This window comes from Acipenser ruthenus, chromosome 45 (genome assembly GCF_902713425.1).
Source record: "Acipenser ruthenus chromosome 45, fAciRut3.2 maternal haplotype, whole genome shotgun sequence".
In the NCBI taxonomy this organism is placed as follows: Eukaryota; Metazoa; Chordata; class Actinopteri; order Acipenseriformes; family Acipenseridae; genus Acipenser; species Acipenser ruthenus.
The window spans coordinates 2,712,271-2,738,694 of NC_081233.1; the positions used below are offsets into that span (position 1 = coordinate 2,712,271).

The 26,424-nt window shown below is 45.5% G+C and overlaps 1 protein-coding gene across 3 annotated transcripts; it reads left to right on the top strand.

Annotated features, from left to right (window-relative positions):
* The first annotated feature begins 765 nt into the window (after nucleotides 1–765).
* LOC131720893 (GTPase IMAP family member 4-like) lies at nucleotides 766–26,424 on the top strand. Of its 3 annotated transcripts, XM_059013300.1 has the most exons (4): nucleotides 15,283–15,338; nucleotides 15,603–15,636; nucleotides 20,107–20,286; nucleotides 24,287–26,424. In XM_059013300.1, exons 3-4 carry the CDS (start codon nucleotides 20,247–20,249, stop codon nucleotides 25,270–25,272), a joined length of 1,026 nt encoding a protein of 341 aa, XP_058869283.1. In that variant the 5' UTR covers nucleotides 15,283–15,338; nucleotides 15,603–15,636; nucleotides 20,107–20,246; the 3' UTR covers nucleotides 25,273–26,424. The 3 variants fall into 3 exon arrangements, with proteins under 3 accessions (XP_058869285.1, XP_058869283.1, XP_058869284.1); XM_059013302.1 differs by lacking the exons at nucleotides 15,283–15,338; nucleotides 15,603–15,636 and adding an exon at nucleotides 766–923; XM_059013301.1 differs by lacking the exons at nucleotides 15,283–15,338; nucleotides 15,603–15,636 and adding an exon at nucleotides 18,731–18,906.

Here is a 26,424-nt window from a genome sequence, read left to right on the forward strand (position 1 = left end):
CCTTTATTTTAGGGAATTGTGTTTGAGTATCGCTTCGATTTTCCGACAAAGTGCAAAAAAAATGTGTTTGTAAAAATGTTTACCACAACACTGAAATACCGACACCCTGCGCATACAGAGCACAGAGTGAGATATTCATCTCCGTCTGGCATTCATTCCATCAACATGTTGTTTAAACACGTCTTGTATCGTATTTCTTTTGGAGCAGTAATCGTTCTGGGTCTTGCAGAATGATTTAGAAAGCCCTCTGGTAAAGAATTGCGCGTTGATGCCGTGGTCTATGGTAATACCCAGTAAACACTGCAACCATGGATACCAATATGCGGCACTGCGTCCAAAAACTCAACTCTATTTGTTAGGGACTTTAGTGAAATACGTTGTGATTGGTTTGTCATGCCTAAAGTTTGCCACACAAATATTTCACTCCAGTAAATGTTTTGTTTGTTTATAAACATGTTGGGTGATTAGTATGCTGTCAGCTAATTCTTTATATATGTGTAGAACGCATCGTGGTCGCTGAATCGCTCGATTTGCTAAAAATGAAATTAAAATCTCACTCTTGAGCTACAGACGGGACTAACTGGTGTTTGTTTAAATGTCTGAAGTCTGACGAAGGTTTTTATGCTAATTAAAAAAAAACAAAAAAAAAAAAACATTCTTGTCACCAAGTAGTAAGCAATACCTCATTGATCGAATTTGATCGAAATTATAATGGTCCGACTACAAAGAGTTAAAAGTGCTTAGTGACGTAGATGCAAATATGCCCCAGCTCACGCACAGCGGGCTGATGCTTCGCCTCCAGACAGTTACAGCCAGCGCTCGCGTTCACCATTCACGGCCCTTTTTCTAAAACACAAAGCAGACTTCTATCCGGTTCAAAGCAGAAGGAAAGAAAAAAAAGACGACAATTTTCCTGAAAATGGGTGAGTTACTGCATTTGTAATTATAACTGCTGTGTAAAAAAAAAAAACAGATCGCCACAGTACATTTACGGACAAATTCATCTTATTTTACTTTGTGTATTATACAGCATGTTAACTGCTTTAAAGTGTACAGTGTTAGTTTCCATTTGTATTAACACTATATCAAGGAGCCACACATATTGTCCTTAATTGGGAGGTGCCCTTATACTGACCAGTTCATCCAGTTTATTTAACCCAGTGCTTTGCTGGACATTTTTATTTTTTAATTCCTCGGGTTCAAATCCCAGGTGGAGATGCTGCTGCTGTTTGAGCAAAGGTACTTTACTCAGATTGCTCCAGTAAAACCCAGCTGTGTAATGCAGGGTTTTTACAACAGCCATTTCAGATCCTCGCACACAGTTCCTGGCGCAGCAGATGGTCTCTGCTGAATCACTGCTACTTGAGATGAAAAGGTTGACAAGCACTGCTGTAATGGGTACCAGAATTTGGATGTAAAAAAAGAACTGACTGTAAACCCTGTACATCGCTTTCTTTAAAGCAGCAGCCAAATAAACTGTACTAATATTCTCCTAACCCAGTGGTGCTCAACCCTGGTCCTCCGGACCCATTGCATCTGCTGGGTTTCATCCAGATGAGCATACTACTGCACACTGCTCACTCACCACTACTCTACACTACTGCACACTGCTCCCTCACCACTACTCACCACTACTACACACTGCTCCCTCACCACTACTGCACACTACTGCACACTGCTCCCTCACCACTACTGCACACTACTGCACACTGCTCCCTCACCACTACTCTACACTACTGCACACTGCTCCCTCATCACTACTCTACACTACTGCACAATGCTCCCTCACCACTACTCTACACTACTGCACAATGCTCCCTCACCACTACTCTACACTACTGCACACTGCTCCCTCACCACTACTCTACACTACTGCACACTGCTCCCTCACCACTACTGCACACTGCTCCCTCACCACTACTCTACACTACTACACACTGCTCCCTCACCACTACTCTACACTACTACACACTGCTCCCTCACCACTACTGCACACTACTGCACACTGCTCCCTCACCACTACTGCACACTACTGCACACTGCTCCCTCACCACTACTCTACACTACTGCACACTGCTCCCTCATCACTACTCTACACTACTGCACACTGCTCCCTCACCACTACTCTACACTACTGCACACTGCTCACTCACCACTACTCTACACTACTGCACACTGCTCCCTCACCACTACTGCACACTGCTCCCTCACCACTACTGTACACTACTGCACACTGCTCCCTCACCACTACTGTACACTACTACACACTGCTCCCTCACCACTACTCTAAACTACTGCACACTGCTCCCTCACCACTACTGCACACTGCTCCCTCACCACTACTGTACACTACTGCACACTGCTCCCTCACCACTACTCTACACTACTGCACACTGCTCCCTCACCACTACTGCACACTGCTCCCTCACTACTCTACACTACTGCACACTGCTCCCTCACCACTACTCTACACTACTGCACACTGCTCCCTCACCACTACTGTACACTACTGCACACTGCTCCCTCACCACTACTGCACACTGCTCCCTCACCACTACTCTACACTACTACACACTGCTCCCTCACCACTACTCTACACTACTACACACTGCTCCCTCACCACTACTGCACACTACTGCACACTGCTCCCTCACCACTACTGCACACTACTGCACACTGCTCCCTCACCACTACTCTACACTACTGCACACTGCTCCCTCATCACTACTCTACACTACTGCACACTGCTCCCTCACCACTACTCTACACTACTGCACACTGCTCCCTCACCACTACTCTACACTACTGCACACTGCTCCCTCACCACTACTCTACACTACTGCCCACTGCTCCCTCACCACTACTCTACACTACTGCACACTGCTCCCTCACCACTACTGCACACTGCTCCCTCACCACTACTGTACACTACTGCACACTGCTCCCTCACCACTACTGTACACTACTACACACTGCTCCCTCACCACTACTCTAAACTACTGCACACTGCTACCTCACCACTACTGCACACTGCTCCCTCACCACTACTGTACACTACTGCACACTGCTCCCTCACCACTACTCTACACTACTGCACACTGCTCCCTCACCACTACTGCACACTACTGCACACTGCTCCCTCACCACTACTCTACACTACTGCACACTGCTCCCTCACTACTACTGCACACTACTGCACACTGCTCCCTCACCACTACTGCACACTGCTCCCTCACCACTACTCTACACTACTGCACACTGCTCCCTCACCACTACTGCACACTGCTCCCTCACCACTACTCTACACTACTGCACACTGCTCCCTCACCACTACTGCACACTACTGCACACTACTGCACACTGCTCCCTCACCACTACTCTACACTACTGCACACTGCTCCCTCACCACTACTCTACACTACTGCACACTGCTCCCTCACCACTACTGCACACTGCTCCCTCACCACTACTCTACACTACTACACACTGCTCCCTCACCACTACTCTACACTACTACACACTGCTCCCTCACCACTACTGCACACTACTGCACACTGCTCCCTCACCACTACTGCACACTACTGCACACTGCTCCCTCACCACTACTCTACACTACTGCACACTGCTCCCTCATCACTACTCTACACTACTGCACACTGCTCCCTCACCACTACTCTACACTACTGCACACTGCTCCCTCACCACTACTCTACACTACTGCACACTGCTCCCTCACCACTACTCTACACTACTCCCCACTGCTCCCTCACCACTACTCTACACTACTGCATACTGCTCCCTCACCACTACTGTACACTACTGCACACTGCTCCCTCACCACTACTCTACACTACTACACACTGCTCCCTCACCACTACTCTAAACTACTGCACACTGCTCCCTCACCACTACTGCACACTGCTCCCTCACCACTACTGTACACTACTGCACACTGCTCCCTCACCACTACTCTACACTACTGCATACTGCTCCCTCACCACTACTGCACACTACTGCACACTGCTCCCTCACCACTACTCTACACTACTGCACACTGCTCCCTCACTACTACTGCACACTACTGCACACTGCTCCCTCACCACTACTGCACACTGCTCCCTCAGCACTACTCTATACTACTGCACACTGCTCCCTCACCACTACTGCACACTGCTCCCTCACCACTACTCACCACTACTGCACACTACTGCACACTGCTCCCTCACCACTACTCTACACTACTGCACACTGCTCCCTCACCACTACTGCACACTGCTCACTCACCACTACTCTACACTACTGTACACTGCTCCCTCACCACTACTGCACACTACTGCACACTGCTCCCTCACCACTACTCTACACTACTGCACACTGCTCCCTCATCACTACTCTACACTACTGCACACTGCTCCCTCACCACTACTGTACACTACTGCACACTGCTCCCTCACTACTACTGCACACTGCTCCCTCACCACTACTGCACACTGCTCCCTCACCACTACTCTACACTACTGCACACTGCTCCCTCACCACTACTCTACACTACTGCACACTGCTCCCTCACCACTACTGCACACTACTGCACACTGCTCCCTCACCACTACTGCACACTACTGCACACTGCTCCCTCACCACTAATCTACACTACTGCACACTGCTCACTCACCACTACTCTACACTACTGCACACTGCTCCCCCACCACTACTGCACACTACTGCACACTGCTCCCTCACCACTAATCTACACTACTGCACACTGCTCCCTCATCACTACTCTACACTACTGCACACTGCTCCCTCACCACTACTGTACACTACTGCACACTGCTCCCTCACCACTACTCTACACTACTGCACACTGCTCCCTCACCACTACTGCACACTACTGCACACTGCTCCCTCACCACTACTCTACACTACTGCACACTGCTCCCTCACTACTACTGCACACTACTGCACACTGCTCCCTCACCAATGCTGCACACTGCTCCCTCACCACTACTCTACACTACTGCACACTGCTCCCTCACCACTACTGCACACTGCTCCCTCACCACTACTCTACACTACTGCACACTGCTCCCTCACCACTACTGCACACTACTGCACACTGCTCCCTCACCACTACTCTACACTACTGCACACTGCTCCCTCACCACTACTCTACACTACTGTACACTGCTCCCTCACCACTACTGCACACTACTGCACACTGCTCCCTCACCACTACTCTACACTACTGCACACTGCTCCCTCATCACTACTCTACACTACTGCACACTGCTCCCTCACCACTACTGCACACTGCTCCCTCACCACTACTCACCACTACTGCACACTGCTCCCTCATCACTACTCTACACTACTGCACACTGCTCCCTCACCACTACTGTACACTACTGCACACTGCTCCCTCACCACTACTCTACACTACTGCACACTGCTCCCTCACCACTACTGCACACTACTGCACACTGCTCCCTCACCACTACTCTACACTACTGCACACTGCTCCCTCACTACTACTGCACACTACTGCACACTGCTCCCTCACCAATGCTGCACACTGCTCCCTCACCACTACTCTACACTACTGCACACTGCTCCCTCACCACTACTGCACACTGCTCCCTCACCACTACTCTACACTACTGTACACTGCTCCCTCACCACTACTGCACACTACTGCACACTGCTCCCTCACCACTACTCTACACTACTGCACACTGCTCCCTCACCACTACTCTATACTACTGCACACTGCTCCCTCACCACTACTGCACACTGCTCCCTCACCACTACTCACCACTACTGCACACTACTGCACACTGCTCCCTCACCACTACTCTACACTACTGCACACTGCTCCCTCACCACTACTGCACACTGCTCACTCACCACTACTCTACACTACTGTACACTGCTCCCTCACCACTACTGCACACTACTGCACACTGCTCCCTCACCACTACTCTACACTACTGCACACTGCTCCCTCATCACTACTCTACACTACTGCACACTGCTCCCTCACCACTACTGTACACTACTGCACACTGCTCCCTCACTACTACTGCACACTGCTCCCTCACCACTACTGCACACTGCTCCCTCACCACTACTCTACACTACTGCACACTGCTCCCTCACCACTACTCTACACTACTGCACACTGCTCCCTCACCACTACTGCACACTACTGCACACTGCTCCCTCACCACTACTGCACACTACTGCACACTGCTCCCTCACCACTAATCTACACTACTGCACACTGCTCACTCACCACTACTCTACACTACTGCACACTGCTCCCCCACCACTACTGCACACTACTGCACACTGCTCCCTCACCACTAATCTACACTACTGCACACTGCTCCCTCATCACTACTCTACACTACTGCACACTGCTCCCTCACCACTACTGTACACTACTGCACACTGCTCCCTCACCACTACTCTACACTACTGCACACTGCTCCCTCACCACTACTGCACACTACTGCACACTGCTCCCTCACCACTACTCTACACTACTGCACACTGCTCCCTCACTACTACTGCACACTACTGCACACTGCTCCCTCACCAATGCTGCACACTGCTCCCTCACCACTACTCTACACTACTGCACACTGCTCCCTCACCACTACTGCACACTGCTCCCTCACCACTACTCTACACTACTGCACACTGCTCCCTCACCACTACTGCACACTACTGCACACTGCTCCCTCACCACTACTCTACACTACTGCACACTGCTCCCTCACCACTACTCTACACTACTGTACACTGCTCCCTCACCACTACTGCACACTACTGCACACTGCTCCCTCACCACTACTCTACACTACTGCACACTGCTCCCTCATCACTACTCTACACTACTGCACACTGCTCCCTCACCACTACTCTACACTACTGCACACTGCTCCCTCACCACTACTGCACACTACTGCACACTACTGCACACTGCTCCCTCACCACTACTCTACACTACTGCACACTGCTCCCTCACCACTACTCTACACTACTGCACACTGCTCCCTCACCACTACTGCACACTGCTCCCTCACCACTACTCTACACTACTACACACTGCTCCCTCACCACTACTCTACACTACTACACACTGCTCCCTCACCACTACTGCACACTACTGCACACTGCTCCCTCACCACTACTGCACACTACTGCACACTGCTCCCTCACCACTACTCTACACTACTGCACACTGCTCCCTCATCACTACTCTACACTACTGCACACTGCTCCCTCACCACTACTCTACACTACTGCACACTGCTCCCTCACCACTACTCTACACTACTGCACACTGCTCCCTCACCACTACTCTACACTACTCCCCACTGCTCCCTCACCACTACTCTACACTACTGCATACTGCTCCCTCACCACTACTGTACACTACTGCACACTGCTCCCTCACCACTACTCTACACTACTACACACTGCTCCCTCACCACTACTCTAAACTACTGCACACTGCTCCCTCACCACTACTGCACACTGCTCCCTCACCACTACTGTACACTACTGCACACTGCTCCCTCACCACTACTCTACACTACTGCATACTGCTCCCTCACCACTACTGCACACTACTGCACACTGCTCCCTCACCACTACTCTACACTACTGCACACTGCTCCCTCACTACTACTGCACACTACTGCACACTGCTCCCTCACCACTACTGCACACTGCTCCCTCAGCACTACTCTATACTACTGCACACTGCTCCCTCACCACTACTGCACACTGCTCCCTCACCACTACTCACCACTACTGCACACTACTGCACACTGCTCCCTCACCACTACTCTACACTACTGCACACTGCTCCCTCACCACTACTGCACACTGCTCACTCACCACTACTCTACACTACTGTACACTGCTCCCTCACCACTACTGCACACTACTGCACACTGCTCCCTCACCACTACTCTACACTACTGCACACTGCTCCCTCATCACTACTCTACACTACTGCACACTGCTCCCTCACCACTACTGTACACTACTGCACACTGCTCCCTCACTACTACTGCACACTGCTCCCTCACCACTACTGCACACTGCTCCCTCACCACTACTCTACACTACTGCACACTGCTCCCTCACCACTACTCTACACTACTGCACACTGCTCCCTCACCACTACTGCACACTACTGCACACTGCTCCCTCACCACTACTGCACACTACTGCACACTGCTCCCTCACCACTAATCTACACTACTGCACACTGCTCACTCACCACTACTCTACACTACTGCACACTGCTCCCCCACCACTACTGCACACTACTGCACACTGCTCCCTCACCACTAATCTACACTACTGCACACTGCTCCCTCATCACTACTCTACACTACTGCACACTGCTCCCTCACCACTACTGTACACTACTGCACACTGCTCCCTCACCACTACTCTACACTACTGCACACTGCTCCCTCACCACTACTGCACACTACTGCACACTGCTCCCTCACCACTACTCTACACTACTGCACACTGCTCCCTCACTACTACTGCACACTACTGCACACTGCTCCCTCACCAATGCTGCACACTGCTCCCTCACCACTACTCTACACTACTGCACACTGCTCCCTCACCACTACTGCACACTGCTCCCTCACCACTACTCTACACTACTGCACACTGCTCCCTCACCACTACTGCACACTACTGCACACTGCTCCCTCACCACTACTCTACACTACTGCACACTGCTCCCTCACCACTACTCTACACTACTGTACACTGCTCCCTCACCACTACTGCACACTACTGCACACTGCTCCCTCACCACTACTCTACACTACTGCACACTGCTCCCTCATCACTACTCTACACTACTGCACACTGCTCCCTCACCACTACTGCACACTGCTCCCTCACCACTACTCACCACTACTGCACACTGCTCCCTCATCACTACTCTACACTACTGCACACTGCTCCCTCACCACTACTGTACACTACTGCACACTGCTCCCTCACCACTACTCTACACTACTGCACACTGCTCCCTCACCACTACTGCACACTACTGCACACTGCTCCCTCACCACTACTCTACACTACTGCACACTGCTCCCTCACTACTACTGCACACTACTGCACACTGCTCCCTCACCAATGCTGCACACTGCTCCCTCACCACTACTCTACACTACTGCACACTGCTCCCTCACCACTACTGCACACTGCTCCCTCACCACTACTCTACACTACTGTACACTGCTCCCTCACCACTACTGCACACTACTGCACACTGCTCCCTCACCACTACTCTACACTACTGCACACTGCTCCCTCACCACTACTCTATACTACTGCACACTGCTCCCTCACCACTACTGCACACTGCTCCCTCACCACTACTCACCACTACTGCACACTACTGCACACTGCTCCCTCACCACTACTCTACACTACTGCACACTGCTCCCTCACCACTACTGCACACTGCTCACTCACCACTACTCTACACTACTGTACACTGCTCCCTCACCACTACTGCACACTACTGCACACTGCTCCCTCACCACTACTCTACACTACTGCACACTGCTCCCTCATCACTACTCTACACTACTGCACACTGCTCCCTCACCACTACTGTACACTACTGCACACTGCTCCCTCACTACTACTGCACACTGCTCCCTCACCACTACTGCACACTGCTCCCTCACCACTACTCTACACTACTGCACACTGCTCCCTCACCACTACTCTACACTACTGCACACTGCTCCCTCACCACTACTGCACACTACTGCACACTGCTCCCTCACCACTACTGCACACTACTGCACACTGCTCCCTCACCACTAATCTACACTACTGCACACTGCTCACTCACCACTACTCTACACTACTGCACACTGCTCCCCCACCACTACTGCACACTACTGCACACTGCTCCCTCACCACTAATCTACACTACTGCACACTGCTCCCTCATCACTACTCTACACTACTGCACACTGCTCCCTCACCACTACTGTACACTACTGCACACTGCTCCCTCACCACTACTCTACACTACTGCACACTGCTCCCTCACCACTACTGCACACTACTGCACACTGCTCCCTCACCACTACTCTACACTACTGCACACTGCTCCCTCACTACTACTGCACACTACTGCACACTGCTCCCTCACCAATGCTGCACACTGCTCCCTCACCACTACTCTACACTACTGCACACTGCTCCCTCACCACTACTGCACACTGCTCCCTCACCACTACTCTACACTACTGCACACTGCTCCCTCACCACTACTGCACACTACTGCACACTGCTCCCTCACCACTACTCTACACTACTGCACACTGCTCCCTCACCACTACTCTACACTACTGTACACTGCTCCCTCACCACTACTGCACACTACTGCACACTGCTCCCTCACCACTACTCTACACTACTGCACACTGCTCCCTCATCACTACTCTACACTACTGCACACTGCTCCCTCACCACTACTGTACACTACTGCACACTGCTCCCTCACTACTACTGCACACTGCTCCCTCACCACTACTGCACACTGCTCCCTCACCACTACTCAACACTACTGCACACTGCTCCCTCACCACTACTCTACACTACTGCACACTGCTCCCTCACCACTACTGCACACTACTGCACACTGCTCCCTCACCACTACTCACCACTACTGCACACTGCTCCCTCATCACTACTCTACACTACTGCACACTGCTCCCTCATCACTACTCTACACTACTGCACACTGCTCCCTCACCACTACTCTACACTACTGCATACTGCTCCCTCACCACTACTACACACTGCTCCCTCACCACTACTCTACACTACTGCACACTGCTCCCTCACTACTACTGCACACTGCTCCCTCACCACTACTGCACACTACTCCCTCACCACTACTCTACACTACTGCACACTGCTCCCTCACCACTACTCTACACTACTGCACACTGCTCCCTCACCACTACTCTACACTACTGCACACTGCTCCCTCATCACTACTCTACACTACTGCACACTGCTCCCTCATCACTACTCTACACTACTGCACACTGCTCCCTCATCACTACTCTACACTACTGCACACTGCTCCCTCACCACTACTCTACACTACTGCACACTGCTCCCTCACCACTACTGCACACTACTGCACACTGCTCCCTCACCACTACTCTACACTACTGCACACTGCTCCCTCATCACTACTCTACACTACTGCACACTATTGCACATTGCTCCCTCACCACTACTGCACACTGCTCCCTCACCACTACTCTACAATACTGCACACTGCTCCCTCATCACTACTCTACACTACTGCACACTGCTCCCTCATCACTACTCTACACTACTGCACACTGCTCCCTCACCACTACTCTACACTACTGCATACTGCTCCCTCACCACTACTACACACTGCTCCCTCACCACTACTGTACACTACTGCACACTGCTCCCTCATCACTACTCTACACTACTGCACACTGCTCCCTCACCACTACTCTACACTACTGCACACTGCTCCCTCATCACTACTCTACACTACTGCACACTGCTCCCTCATCACTACTCTACACTACTGCACACTGCTCCCTCATCACTACTACACACTGCTCCCTCACCACTACTCTACACTACTGCACACTGCTCCCTCACCACTACTGCACACTACTGCACACTGCTCCCTCACCACTAATCTACACTACTGCACACTGCTCCCTCATCACTACTCTACACTACTGCACACTGCTCCCTCACCACTACTGTACACTACTGCACACTGCTCCCTCACCACTACTCTACACTACTGCACACTGCTCCCTCACCACTACTGCACACTGCTCCCTCACCACTACTCTACACTACTGCACACTGCTCCCTCACCACAGTGCAGGAAATCCAGAAGATGTTCAGTGAGAAAGTTATGCGGTTCACCATCATTCTGTTCACCCGCGCGGATGATCTCGAAGAGGATGAGACTATCGAGGAGTACCTTCAGAGAGGCAGCCAGGAGCTCCGAGAGCTGGTTAGAAACTGCGGGGGGTATCACGCCTTCAACAATGAAAACAAGGAGGATCGCACCCAGGTCACTGCACTGCTGCAGAAAATACAGAACATGGTGGCTGTGAATGGAGGCAGCCACTACACTGATGAGATGTACCAGCAGGCAGAAACAGCGATGAAACCTGAGCAGAAGGAGATATGTGGATGTGCCCCGATGTGTGTGTGTTTGTAAATACAATGTTTCTATAATGTAAGGCTCATTCAGTTAATAGTTAAAACAGCTAGAATTTATGAGTTGGACCTAGGTAGTGAATTATTTGCAGCTTAAGTCTTTCAATAGTGACTATTCAATGATTTCATCTGAACTCTAAAGAGAAATTATACAACTTCATCTGTCTATTGATCTTTGTTTCTGGTCTATATTGATTTTGGTGCATTGCTCAGTTTAAAGTTGCATTTCAGCTTTCAGCAACATGATCAAATGTAACATTGTTTTTGACGTTAGGGCTTCTCACACTTGCCTGTTTGACCTGGGGCGACCCTCAGTCGAACAGCCAAGCGCGTTCACATTGCCAGTTTCCAGGGTGAAACTGTCAACCAGGGACGAAATCACCCCTGACCAAGACTAAACTACAGTATTAACAGATCTCTTAGGTGAAAAAGCAAAATACACTTATTTTTAAACAGGACGATCACTCAAGAGCCGTTTGCAGTAGGTCAACAATAGCACTGTAAATGCAGAGAATCATGGGAGTCTGCAACCAACTCCCCAGTAATGTTGTTGAAGCTGACACCCTGGGATCCTTCAAGAAGCTGTTTGATGAGATTCTGGGATCAATAAGCTACTAACAACCAAACGAGCAAGATGGGCCGAATGGCCTCCTCTCGTTTGTAAACTTTCTTATGTACTACCAGAGCCCCTGACGCCATCTACTGGCAGGAGGTAATAATGGCCGTCCAATGTACAATGTAATTGGATTAACTTAAATTGGTCTTGTTGCTTTTTTCGTGTTCTCTCCACTTTATGGGTTGTGGTACAATGTATTTCCTCCCACGTGTGAAGGACCTGATACATTGAGGCAGCAGCCTTCAGTGCAACCTTAATATCCAATTTCCTGCCTTTTGTGGTTTTTATCTCCAACCTTAACGTTTCTTTAACAAAGTTTTTGTTACCGAATTATGTGTTGTTTCAAAGTACATCTCAATAAATAAAATGTGTAAATGAAGCATGAGGCGGAAGAAGAGCTTGCAGTCCCATTTTGACAGACTTAAACTTTTGTTGATGTGCTGCGCATTAAGACGTGGAAGTAAAATGGATAAAAACATGAGGAGATCTCGCAAGAATCTTAAATCAGAAGCTGCTCCCTCAATGTTTTATTGTCCTGTGCTGTATCAAAGCCCTGTAAAATATACCTCCTGGTGTGTTTTACTGGCAAGAGGAGAAAATAGAGACGTTATTTATCAGCTGGCCTAAGAGTACTGAAAATGGTTGATACGTCACCACACACCGCAGAGCCATCTGAGCAGGTGGGCCAATGCCAGAGACACTGCATGACTGACAGTCTGTATAGCAAGTAGCTAGTACTGACTGACACTAGATCGGATACAGAGGGGATTGTAGCGGAGGAGAGCTCCATTCTGCTATAACCTGACAGCCCAGACTTTATTCTAGACCTCGGACTGCTGTTTGGTACCTGTCACAAGGACGGCTGGAGTGGGGTGACGTCAGGCCAGAGGCAGGAAGAACACAAGATAGTGCAGGTTCAGGGAATGGTGTGGCTGCACCGTTTATTAACTAATTGAAATGAAAATAAAAGGGTTGAACAAACAAAGTGACACAAAATGAAAATGAACCAAAACAATCACGGACACACAAAATGATAACTATAATACAGTTCTCCCTTGTTCTCTACTCTGAACCCCCTACTTGAGCAGGGGCACGGCAGGGTTTATATACAGGTGACCATCTCCCGATTAGCACCAATTAATCAATTAATTAACTCGGGAGATGGTCACCTTCTGCACTATGCTTTTAATTTAAACCCTAAACAAAACAAAACAAACAAAACAATAATGGCAGACGGCATCTCCACGCGTCCGCGCTGCAAATAATAAATACATTAAACAGGACGGCTTCCTGCCGTCCCAACAATACTAATACTAATACTACTAATACTAATACTACTACTACGACTACTACTACTAATAATAATAATAATAGCAGCAAACATAAACATACATATATACAAACTACGCACAAGGGGATGGGCCACATTGCCACAGTACCCCAGCTCAGCTGTATGTATTGAAATTGTTACTGATACAGCCCTGTGTTAATGGTTATTGGTTGAAGGGCTTGTCAGGAAGGGTTACACAGGCCTGTGGTCTTGCTATCAATGCTACACGATTAGCTGAGAACACGGACAGTATTTTAACACAAGAACTTACGCAGCTGAAAATGCTCGGGACTTTGGTCATGTATGTAGTTATATTTATTCATTTATTTATCATTATCAGACAAAAGCATTGCCCTCCTCGTAAACAATGTATCATGGTAATCTCACCATGGTGTGTGACACTTCTGAAACAGAAACCAACTGGAAATATCACACAAACGGCACGTTATCAAAAGTGCCCAGCCATTTAAAGTTTTGCAATTTTATGGTGCGTAAAACACACAAGCCAAGTTAGTAGAAGCAACTGGGATAAGCTTGTCCCCCCTGCGCTTTGACAGTGGTGCCTGATTGCTTTGTGCTGGTGAAGGTTGCCCAATGGTTTGTGAAACTTGGCTTGTGTTTTTGATTGTAACGGGGGCAGAGTGACTGTAGTTAGGTGCAAGAAGCAGACAGGCCCAGCTGCAACCGATGTTCTTTCATTGATTTCTATATTATAAATAATAACACAAAAATAAACACAAAAACTATGGAACTGAACACAGTTTAAACTTTGTAAAACTAAACAACAAAAAACCAAAAGAAAAACAAGAAACAACCTTTGCAGGTACAGAAGAGGGTCTGTTTATTGTACTTTTCACTGGTATTAGTTAGGCTTTTACCCAGGGCAATAGCAGCTATCCTTCCAGCCAAAAAAAACACTGAATACCTGCAGCCTTTTATTGCCATGGCCGTCAATATAAACACTATATAAGAATGTGTCTCCCCTTTTTGCTCTTGGAGAATGCTAAGAATTGACCTTCACAAGATGGCGCCTTTTCCAGCACAACAGTGGCCACACCCGGGCTCGGTGCAGGGGCACACAGGGTACATTTTAGTTTCCAAATATAATATATAACACTCTAATCTGTAGTCGTCGTTTAGTTTTTATAAAAAATAGATTCATCCAGGTAGTTAGTTAATTCATTATATTTTAAAACTACCGGTGCAATATGTTCTGAACGCGCCGGCATTGTCTGCATAATAATATCCGGGAAATGTGCGCGTCTCCCTGGCCTGAGGATGCGCTGCTCAGCATCCTCGCTTTAGTTTTAAATCTAACCTCATGCTTTTTTTCTTTTTACATGAAAGTCCTCGTTACCCGGATCCCCGATTCAAAACTCAGGTGAGAAATGACACTTATTTACAATGTCAGCAATATAAAGAATGCCCGTGCCAACTTTTAACCTGGGAAGAAGTGCATATCATTCACATTGATATCTCCACTAAATGACGGGGCACTTTGGATAACTTGGCGTTTTTTTTATGTTTTAGTTTTTTTTTTTTTTTTTTTTTCACATTTCCGATGTGTTTTTGTTTCAGATCTATTTCACGGCACATTAATTAATAAATTAATATTAATAAACGCGAAATGTGCAAAACATTGTTGCACGTATAGGCGCCGACTCTGTGGGTGCTCCGGGACTCAAGCACCCACGGGGAAAAATTAGCGGGCGCTGACCATCCATGGGGAAAAATTAGCAGCTACTCGGCACCCACGAGAAACTACCTTTTGTGTGATTAATGATTTGTCATGTTAGAAGTTGCCCTGAAATAGTACTGTTAGGTGACAGTAGTGTCAAACCGGATCTGTGTATTCACATCTGAAAAGGGAGAGCCTGGATGCAGTCTTCTGTCAGCAAGCAAGGAGCGTTGTTTAAAAGGATTTCATTGCTGAAGATGATCATGTTTAGCAGTTCAGGTGCTCTATGCGTGCTGAGGATGTACCTGAGCGTACAGAATGGCTGCAGTGAACATCCTACAGGAAGTTACCGTCTTTGTCAGTTTTAACTTTGAAAAGCTCCTCTCTGTAGAGTCTCCCGTTAGTGGGAGTGTTACAGCAGTGCTCTGTGCAATCCAAAGGTTAGGCTAGATCTCTTTCATTTGGGCTTCATGTATAAAGGAGAGGGCTTCAAAAGCTGTCATCGTCTTTGGAAACAAACTGTGTGTGCTGAGAATTTCATGGAAAAGATCCTGTCCATCTACATCCAATTCATGTTCAGAGCTCAAACTGTTTTGCAAGTTGTTCCACAGTTCAGTTAGCGACTCCTTTGCTATTTCAGCAGTTTGTTTGAAATCAAACAGAATTCCAGACTTGTCTTTCGCATGGTTTATAGTTTGGAATCTGTCCTCAATTGATGTGATGGCTGAATTGTGTTCAAAACCGTTCTCTCTAAATTCTTCAGTGCATCATCAATGGGCTCGTCAGGTGCTTCGTAGGAGAGGTGTTTTTTGTGCTTCTTAGACGTTTCTCTTTGTGTTGTTCAAGTATATTCATTTCTTCACACATTGCCTTGGCTGTGGTTTGAGCACCAGCAAACCCATCTTCCCTATAATTCATCAGAAATGTTTTGGTGCTTTTTAGCAAATTTGTCGCCAGATCCATTTGCATATCAGAGGATTGTAGAAGCGTGCTGGCATGATTGATGTTGTTCAGAGTGTCATTCCACACAACTGAGCATATCAGAAAGCGAAAGGATCCCATTTCCTCCAACGCTTCAGCTTCTACTTTTGCCGCAGCCTCAGTACATTTCTCTCTTACCTCCAACGAAGCCTGCCTGACTTCAGCAGCTTGAAATCTTACTGCTTCTGTGCTTTTAACTCTGCTGTCCCATTTAGTTTCGCTCCACGATTTCAACCTCACATTAACGTGATGGTACAAAACATCCCATCGCTGTGTGGCAGCAGAAAAAAAAAACAGAAAACAAAGAAGAGTTTCTGAAAGTTTCCAAAGAAACTGAAAGCTTCACCCGATGATTTTGCAGCATCTGCAATAACCAGATTGAACGTGTGTGACCCACAAGGAACATCAACAGCTCGAGGATTTGCCTCATGTTTGCAGTATTATCGTAGGATTCTGTTTCGGATTCGGACCGAATACCTACTTTTTGAGCAGGGTTCGGATTCGTACGAACACTTAGGATTTGGCGGACCGAATCCGAATCCTAATCCTGCCCAGACGCACATACTATATCCCAACAATGTGTGTAAGACACGAATCCGGTATTGAATGTAACTTTTGTATTTAATAACAGGTATTCAAGACCAAGAACACGTTTGATAAGCTGTGTCGCAGCTCTCAGCTCCCTAAATTACTGTTGAAACGCGCACTAAACACGTCACACACAGCTGCTGAATGTAATCATACCCCCGCATGCAACAGCACAGTCACAGCACACTTTTCATGACGTGATGCAGTAAACCTGTAATATACAGTAACGGCAAACTGCTGTGGACTTTTTCACTTTGTTGCATTGTCTGTGAAACGTGTTCCAGAGATTATACTGAGATTTAAAAAGTTGGTGCACAGAAATATATATTTTTTGTAACTTTACAACTGGAAGATGTGCAAGACGTTGTTGAACAATACGCTTTAAAATGACATTTTATCGTTATTGTAATGTGCCAATACAAGTTGAACCATCTGGGAACTGCTGTTTTTTATTCAAATAATGTTCAAACTATTTCGTAGTCTTTTTGATAGGTGTTACACACACGGTGCATTTAAATCAACATGGGTTTTATTTCACAGCGAGATTCAGGTCACTCACAGTAATGTTTTCCTCGTAGCTCTCAGATCACGTGACACCGGGTGAAGCATCATTAAATATAATAGTGGATTATGGCAAAGATGCAGCTCTCCTTTTGTGTAAAGGTAAAGTAAACGCTTCTGTATTTTCACATTTCTGTTGGGGGCTAGCGGTAAATTGCATACGTTTCAAACAAAAATCTTATTCGGGGATATATTTCCATGTGGTAATAAAAATACTATTAACTAAAAGGTTCAACTATAACAGTTTCCTTCAGTTTTCTTGAACATATTTGTAGGATTCGGTATTTGGCTGAATCTTTTGAGATGGATTCAGTAGTCATCCAAATCCCAAATCCTTGGATTGGGTGCATCCCTACATGGGACTGACCTCTGCAGTCACTAAATGGTATATTGAGCTCGTCAGGCCTTTCTAAAATTGCATTGGATAAACTGAGACCAGTTGTTTCAGCACCACCAGGAACCCCAAGAAATGTTCTTTCATTTCTGGCTTTTCATCAATTGCAGCTGTTCTTATTGTCACAGACATCGGTTCCTGATGGCTGACATCAGGGGTGCAGTCGAAGATTATAAATAGTATTTTGACTCCTTCACTTGTGTCACAATTTTTTGAAGCAGTTTGTTGCTGACTACTTTAATCAATTCATTCTGAATATCTTTCCCTAAATAGTGAGCATGGGACTTACCCCTTTGAACACATCCTACATGCTGTTCCATTACTGGATCAAACTTAGCAAGCAGTTCCACTTCTTTCAGGAAGTTTGCATTGTTTGGCATGTATAAAGTCTCTGAAGAAGCACGGAAAGCAAGGTTTCTTTCTGCAAGTGACTGTACAATTGAAATCAGGTGAGTCAAAACATTACTCCAGTACTTTCTTTTGGATTCAATAAGACACACTTCTGTCTGATCAATCGTCGTCCCTGTCTTAAAATTCTAATTGTAAGTCGCCCTGGATAGCGGCGTCTGCTAAGAAATTAATATTATTATTATTATTATTATTATTATTAATAATAATAATAATAATAATAATAATAATAATAATAATAATAATAATAATAATAAATGCATTTCAAGCTCTTTCCAAGACTGTATGCTCTTTATATGTTCAGGACTATTTTCATGACTCTTCAGAAGTGCTCTTGTGTTGACCCAGTCACTAACTCCATCCCTCATCAGTTTCTGTTGTTTAGAAGTAAACAATTAGCAGCAGAAACAATGTGTTGAATTGTTCTTTTTGGAGTACATAAGCCAGCTTCTCTGGATTGTTTCCCCATTCACTGAGGTGCAGTGTATTAAATTATTGGTAAATCAACGCCCATCTTTTCCCTTTGGGAAAGCAAAGTCTGGGCTGACTTGAAATGGTCCTCTGTTAACAAATTCTGACCTTCGCGAGTCTGATAAGACTGAGGGCCAGTCAGCAGGATCCAGTGGTACAGCAGTTATTGGTGCATCATTATCGTCAACTTGGTGGTTGCAGACAGAAGATTGCCCTTCATCCATTTGAACATTTCGTTCACCTTCAGCAACTGGTGCAATGCAATCTCGTGCATCTGTGTCAGAATTGCTGGCTGAGCCTGAAGTGCTGGTATCTCCTTCAACTGCATTAGCAGTTGCACTAGGGGGCGCTGGTTCTTCAGCAGGAGAAGGTCCTTTATGAAAACTTCAGCATTGCACCTGTGAAAATAAAATACGTTTACACACAGATATTTTAAAAATATTTGCTTTATACTTTAATATATATTTACCATGTTCATTTACCAACTGCTTTGGGTAGTATACAGTGTATATATATATATATATATATATATATATATATATATATATATATATATATATATATATATATATATATATATATATATATATAAAATTAGTTTGAATATTAGATGGTGTTAAAATAATATTGTGTTAACATTTCAAACTGATTTACTTGAAACACCTTATTTTATGATAATTTGTTTCCCCCACGACACAGAGCTATTGATATTAGTCCAATTTCATATGCAATTACGTTTTTGTTGTACTGATATCATTTTTTTTTTTAAGGGTTAAGGATCCTGAAAACTTGATAACGAGTGCCAACAGTGCTCAAGTACAATTCCCCTGCAAGTGGGACATTGGCTTCAGGTTCCTCCGATCAGCCGATCCGTGTTTATTCAGATCACCAGCCTGGTAAAGCAGGAGCAATGGCTTCAGGAGGTGAAGGAACATCAGCTGGATTTGCTGGTGAGAAACTGTGTTTTAAATATTCTCCTATGAATGTCTTACAACTTAAAAAAAAAACACTTGTGAATGATATTCTGAACTGCATGCATAAGTTCTGCCTAAAAACCCCCAGCCTGGGCTCCTTAGTGGCACATCCAGTAAAGGCACTCAGTGTGGAGTGCAGGATGTGTTCTGTATCCTGCAGATCGCAGGTTCGAGTCCAGGCTATGTCACTGCCGACCGTGATCGGGAGTTCCCAGGGGGTGGCACACAATTGGCTAAGCGTCGCCCAGGGGAAGGGAGGGCTTAGGTCAGCCAGGGTACCCTCGGCTCACCAGCGACCCCTGTAGTCTGGCCGGGCATCTGCTGGCTTGCCTGTAAGCTGCTGAGAGCTGCGTCTTTCCTCCAACGCTGTAGCTCTGGGGTATCTGCATGGTGAGCCTGCAGTGTGAAAAGAAGCGGTCGGCTTCGGAGGACAGTGCATGTTCGACTTCGCCCTCCCGAGTCAGTGCGAGGGTGGTAGCGGTGAACTGAGCCTAACGGGGAAAGAATTGAACTAAATTTATTTAAAAATAACAACTCTCTTCTGATTTTTTTTTTTGTAGGTGAAGGTGGGCATTATACAATGTAAGAATTTATAAATGAGCGAAATATGTTTTATGACAAGCAAAGTTTAATTGGTTAGTAATTATGTCAATGCAGGTTGCTTAAAAGGATTTGTCAAGCGTTTTAATTTTTTTGCAGAAATGTGAAGTTTAGGGTCTCTTATAACATCATGTGTGTGTGTTTTTTTTTTTTTTTTAAGTAACCTAAAGCCAGATAAATAGGGCAAACCTGTTGATATTTTGTGGCCCGTCAGATATGCATGTGTTTCGTAAACACTGGGCTATCATCGGCGTGTGATGTATATGTAATTATAAAGCTGTGTGCCGTGACAGTGCAGATTAGTGATATACGATCGTCACCTAGACTGTAACCCTGTCTGCACAGTCCATGGGGTGATTCTTTTTTGTTGACTTGTACGATTCTGTTTTAAATATATAAACTATGAGAAATGAAGATGTCATTTTTTTGGTTTTGCCGTGTACATTCCCAAACTCCATCTCGGCTTTTAAAAGCAGCTTCGTCCTGTGCAGGAGAGCAGCCGCAGCATCTGACACGGGGTGTCTTGTGCATCATCAGGTCACGTGACGCGCTACCTCATTAACTTTCAGGCTAAGCTGAAGTGCAGCCAAATATCCACAGGATGTTATAATAGACACTAAATCTTACATCTCTACAAAAAATGGAAAACTCTCTGCAAATCCTTTAGTACATAACAATGCTTGTATGTTAACAATACTTACAATGTTTGAAACACTGGTAATGTTTTTGATTGCAAAGTATAGAAAATAAATGTACAATTAGGTACAAGTAAGTTAAACTATAGCTATAAAACATTTGTTTGTACAAGCATTGTGAAGGGTAGGTTGATAATAAAATTGATACATTTGTTACTATTATAATGGTTGGCATGTGTTTAACGGGTCAAATTGGTTGTAATCAGGTCTTGGCCAAACCACAATACATCTTAGTTTTCAGTTTTCAAAGAAAACGGTTTGCTCGTTTGGCCAGAACTGCGCAGACAAGAAACTGCAATTGTGGCTGCTATGACAACAATAACCATAGAAACGTAACCAAACCTATGCCAAAACAGTTTGCCTGACATGAGCAGCAATCATGGCAAAAAGAGAAAAGCTCTTATACTTTGAGTTCTCAGCAGTTCACAGATAAAACGACCCCCAAAGCTATACCCCTGCCTCACTTGGAGCGACGATGGGAATGCATTGCTATTGTCAGCTCATGGGCTGCATTGCTATTGTCGGCTCATGGGCTGCATTGCTGTTGTCGGCTCATGGGCTGCATTGCTGTTGTCGGCTCATGGGCTGCATTGCTATTGTCGGCTCATGGGCTACATTGCTATTGTCGGCTCATGGGCTACATTGCTGTTGTCGGCTCATGGGCTGCATTGCTGTTGTCGGCTCATGGGCTGCATTGCTATTGTCAGCTCATGTGCTTTGTATTTTCTATTGAACTTCAGTATCGTCAGTGCATTAACCCAGTCTTTATTCATGGATTGATGTTGCGCTGTGAAAATGTGTTTTTATGAAGAAACACTTCTTTCAACATCCACAGAACTGGTAACAACTGACAATAGCCTTTCTTACTAAACTGGGAAATAGTGTCATGTCATGCTAATTCTCCCTATTATTATTATTATTATTATTATTATTATTATTATTATTATTATTATTATTAATAATATTAGTTTGTTTAGTGTACAACTATTATAGTGTATGCAAACAAGCAAAACCAGGTTTCATATAAAAAATAAAAAATAAATTAAACAGCAAAACTTCTGAATGTGTTCGGGTTACCTGAACATTATAGACTGGATGTGTGCTGCGTAAATATTTACATAATCCACACTGAACACCATTATTGATTTTGATCAGTCTTTTAATTTCACTGATTTTTTTTTTGTTTAATAACACACTTAAAAACCCAATAAATAAACAAAAGGCGCCCCACTAATGACGTCCTGCAGTCTTCTCTCTGCAGTACTGGGCTGGTTGTCTTACTATGCTGATGGTCTCCATCTAAACAGCAAGTGGCATCTCACTTAGACAGCAGCACATGACACCAGTTTACATTGTAATCAGAACATGCTTTTTCATGGAACTCTCAGATGGTTAGCTTATAATATGCACAAATAACTACAGTAAAATAGCACTCACCTAAAATGTCTCTAGTGTATCTACTTTGAGCAGTACACACATACTTAACCTTGTCATATGCAGCAATAACTAACATACCATTCACTTAAGTTGCATGCAATAAGATTTTAATATAATTTGAAGCTATTTAATTGTTTTGAAAGATGCTGAAAAATTGCTGATTATTTTTTTTTATTTTTTATTGTTAATGTATTTTTTTAGCTTTTGAAAATGAACACCCTGCATAAACTCTAACCCAGGCCTGAACTAACCCTGCATGCTGTGAATGTGTTCGGGTTCAGTGAGGAGGATGATAAAGTCAGGGCTGTTAAATGTGCTATTTTATTTTGCCACATTTGCTTTTGTCTTATTTGCCATGTTTGTTGCATGCTAGCAGTGCTTGAGAACCCAGTGGGGCTCGGGCACAGAAACATACGTCTGCATGTCCAGCAATCCTTAAAAAAAACGGCATCTGCAGCTGCATGGACTTTGCAATGAAATATCTGCTATTTCAACTGCTTTTAAGATTTTTTAAAAAACTTCAGTCAAGCCCTCAAAGGTTCTGTTACTGTTGTAGAAGCGAGAGAGAGAGTTTGCATGATGCTCAGTGCAGTTGTTGGGTTTACTATAGAAGAGGTGATGCAGCAATACAAACAATCCTTTACCTTTTCATGATGCTTATAATGATCTGGAGTATATTCATTTAATAAGTTATTTCTCTCTATCAGAATCCACCTGCCATTGTCTGTGCCTCCAGAATCCGAACTGAATCCAAAGACATCACACTGTGACCTTTCAACCCTGCTGTCACATCCCACTGGTCTCCAGTAAGACCAGGGAAGAGGTGAAAGGTCATGGAGTGATTTAAACAAAGACATGTCCCTTGAATCAGGCATCCTAATCCGGATCACAGAATCTGTTGAGTAGGGCTGTTTCTGTTTAACCAGGCAGCCACACTGACTGTCTGCACCACACAGCAACATGAACACCTTCCTCTTTTCAAAGACACACCTGAAAGAAATAGAGAGACACTTGTATTAATAGTTATACCTGTGAAGTGTGGATTATGAGCTTTTGCTGTTGTTCTTCACTGCAGGGCCTGTCCCAACCCAACCCGGTGTTTGTATTGTTTTGTACCTGTATGGTTGATTGACGTATCATTTGAATCGGACCTGCCTATTCTGTACCGGTGAATTGTTACACCCTCTTTCAAACCCAGGCCTCTCCTCTCTGTTGGCAGTAATCCACTCTTTTTGGTTTTGCAGTGTCTAGTAAGCAGGGACAGGACCAGGGCAGGTCCTCTGAGCTGAGGGTGGTGCTGCTTGGGAAGACAGGAGATGGGAAGAGTGCCTCTGGAAACACCATCCTGGGCAGTAAGGAGTTTGAATCTAAAATCAGCTCCTCCTCAACAACAAGGAAGTGTGAGAAGAAAACCTCTGTCGTTGCTGGGAGAACGGTTTCTGTGATCGACACTCCAGGAATCTTCAACACAGATCTCTCTGAAGACGAGGTTAAAGAGGAGATTGCGCGATGCATCTCCCTGTGCTCCCCGGGACCCCACGCGTTCCTCCTGGTGATGCCGGTGGGGCGATACACGGAGCACAAGCGCGAAACAGTGCAGGAAATCCAGAAGATGTTTAGTGAGGAAGTTATGAGGTTCACCATCATTCTCTTCACTAGAGCGAATGAACTAAAAAAGGACAAGACTATCGAGGAGTACATTCAGAGAGGCAGCCAGGAGCTCCGAGAGCTGGTTAGAAAGTGCGGGGGGTATCACGCCTTCAACAATAAAAAAAAGGAGGATCGCACCCAGGTCACTGCGCTACTGGAGAAAATAGAGAGCATGGTAGCTCTGAACGGAGGCAGCCACTACACTGATGAGATGTACCAGCAGGCAGAAACAGCGATCAAACAAGAGCAGGTTAGTAAAGGAATAAGCAGAGAAGAGGCTGAAAATTCCAACAGCTTCATTAGGAGATTGACGACCGTACTGACAGGCGCGGCAGTGGGAGCTGGTCTGGGGATCTTATTGGGAGGGGGGCTAGCATGTATTGCAGGTGGGGCAGCAGTGGTACCAGGGGCAGTGATGTTAGGGGTATTAGGGGGAGTAGTTGGAGCGTCAATTGGATCAGAAGCATCAGGGCCAGGCGATGCAGTACAGAGAGTGATCAAAGCAATAGCAGACATAAAACAGGAAGCAGTCGACGCAATGAAAACAGTAGCTGTGCCTGAACACCGCAAGCAACAATAGAAGCAACACGTGCAGCCTAATGCAAGCTTACCATGGCGGATTTATCATGCTGCTTACCCCATGGTTTAAACACACTTTCACTGCTGTACTATACTGTACCATGGGAATGAGACATCATAAGAAATGTTTACTATGGTTAACTATTGTAAGAGGTTCCATTTCTTCTGAAAAATAATTCATCTTCTTCAGGTAAACAAAATAGTTTATTCAGGAATCAAAATGCAAACAGGAACAAAGAATCCGAGGTGACACACCAGTGATCTCACACACACGTGTCAGCGATGGTGTTCTGAGCTGCATCAGTGGAGATGTTAGTTACTTCTGAGCTGAGCTGAGCTTTCATGGCATCAGAGACATTGTTTTCTTCTGAGTCGGCATGATGCAGAGATGTTGGTTTCTGAGCTGCATCAGTGGAGATGTTCGTTTCTGGGCTGAGCTGACCAAAGAAATACAGCACGGCGATACAGCTAGCTTACGTAATTTCCTTGACAGAGTACAACATGGAGAACCAGTGCAGTGAATTCTCATTGAATTCCACATTCCAGTTTGAACTGCTTCCTCAGATGGAGATCAGTGTGTCTGGCAGACATGAAGTGAAAGAGAGGTGATCATTAGTAATGATGGGTTTGTTTAACTGGGCTTCCATGTCTTTGGATGGATGTTTTTATTTACATGTGTTTCTATTTTCAAATCAGTTAAAATATCTAGAATATATAGGTTGAATACAATTTAAAGAGCCAAGTAACGAATTATTTTTCAGTTTTAATTTCTCATCTTAAAACATTCAATAGTTTGACAATTCAGTGAATTCACATGAACTATAAACAGCAATGATACAACTGCATCTCTCTCTTGGTTTTTGTTTCTGGTTACATTTTAATTTCAGCTTTTCAGCAACAAGATAAAATGTAACCTTATTTTGTGTCAGTGTGCTTGTGTATTTTCTTTAATCAGATCAAATGGAATCAAATGTATTTTCATCGGGGCTGTCTGAGTAAACATGTTAAGTGTTCAAAGTGTTGTGTGTCTCTTCTTCTTCTTATTAGCACAGTTTTGTTAAAAATTAACTTTGTATTGTGCTTTATAGTACAATTGAAGTGTTAATGTTTTCACTTTTCTTCCAATTCTATTAAAATGTAATAAATAAACATG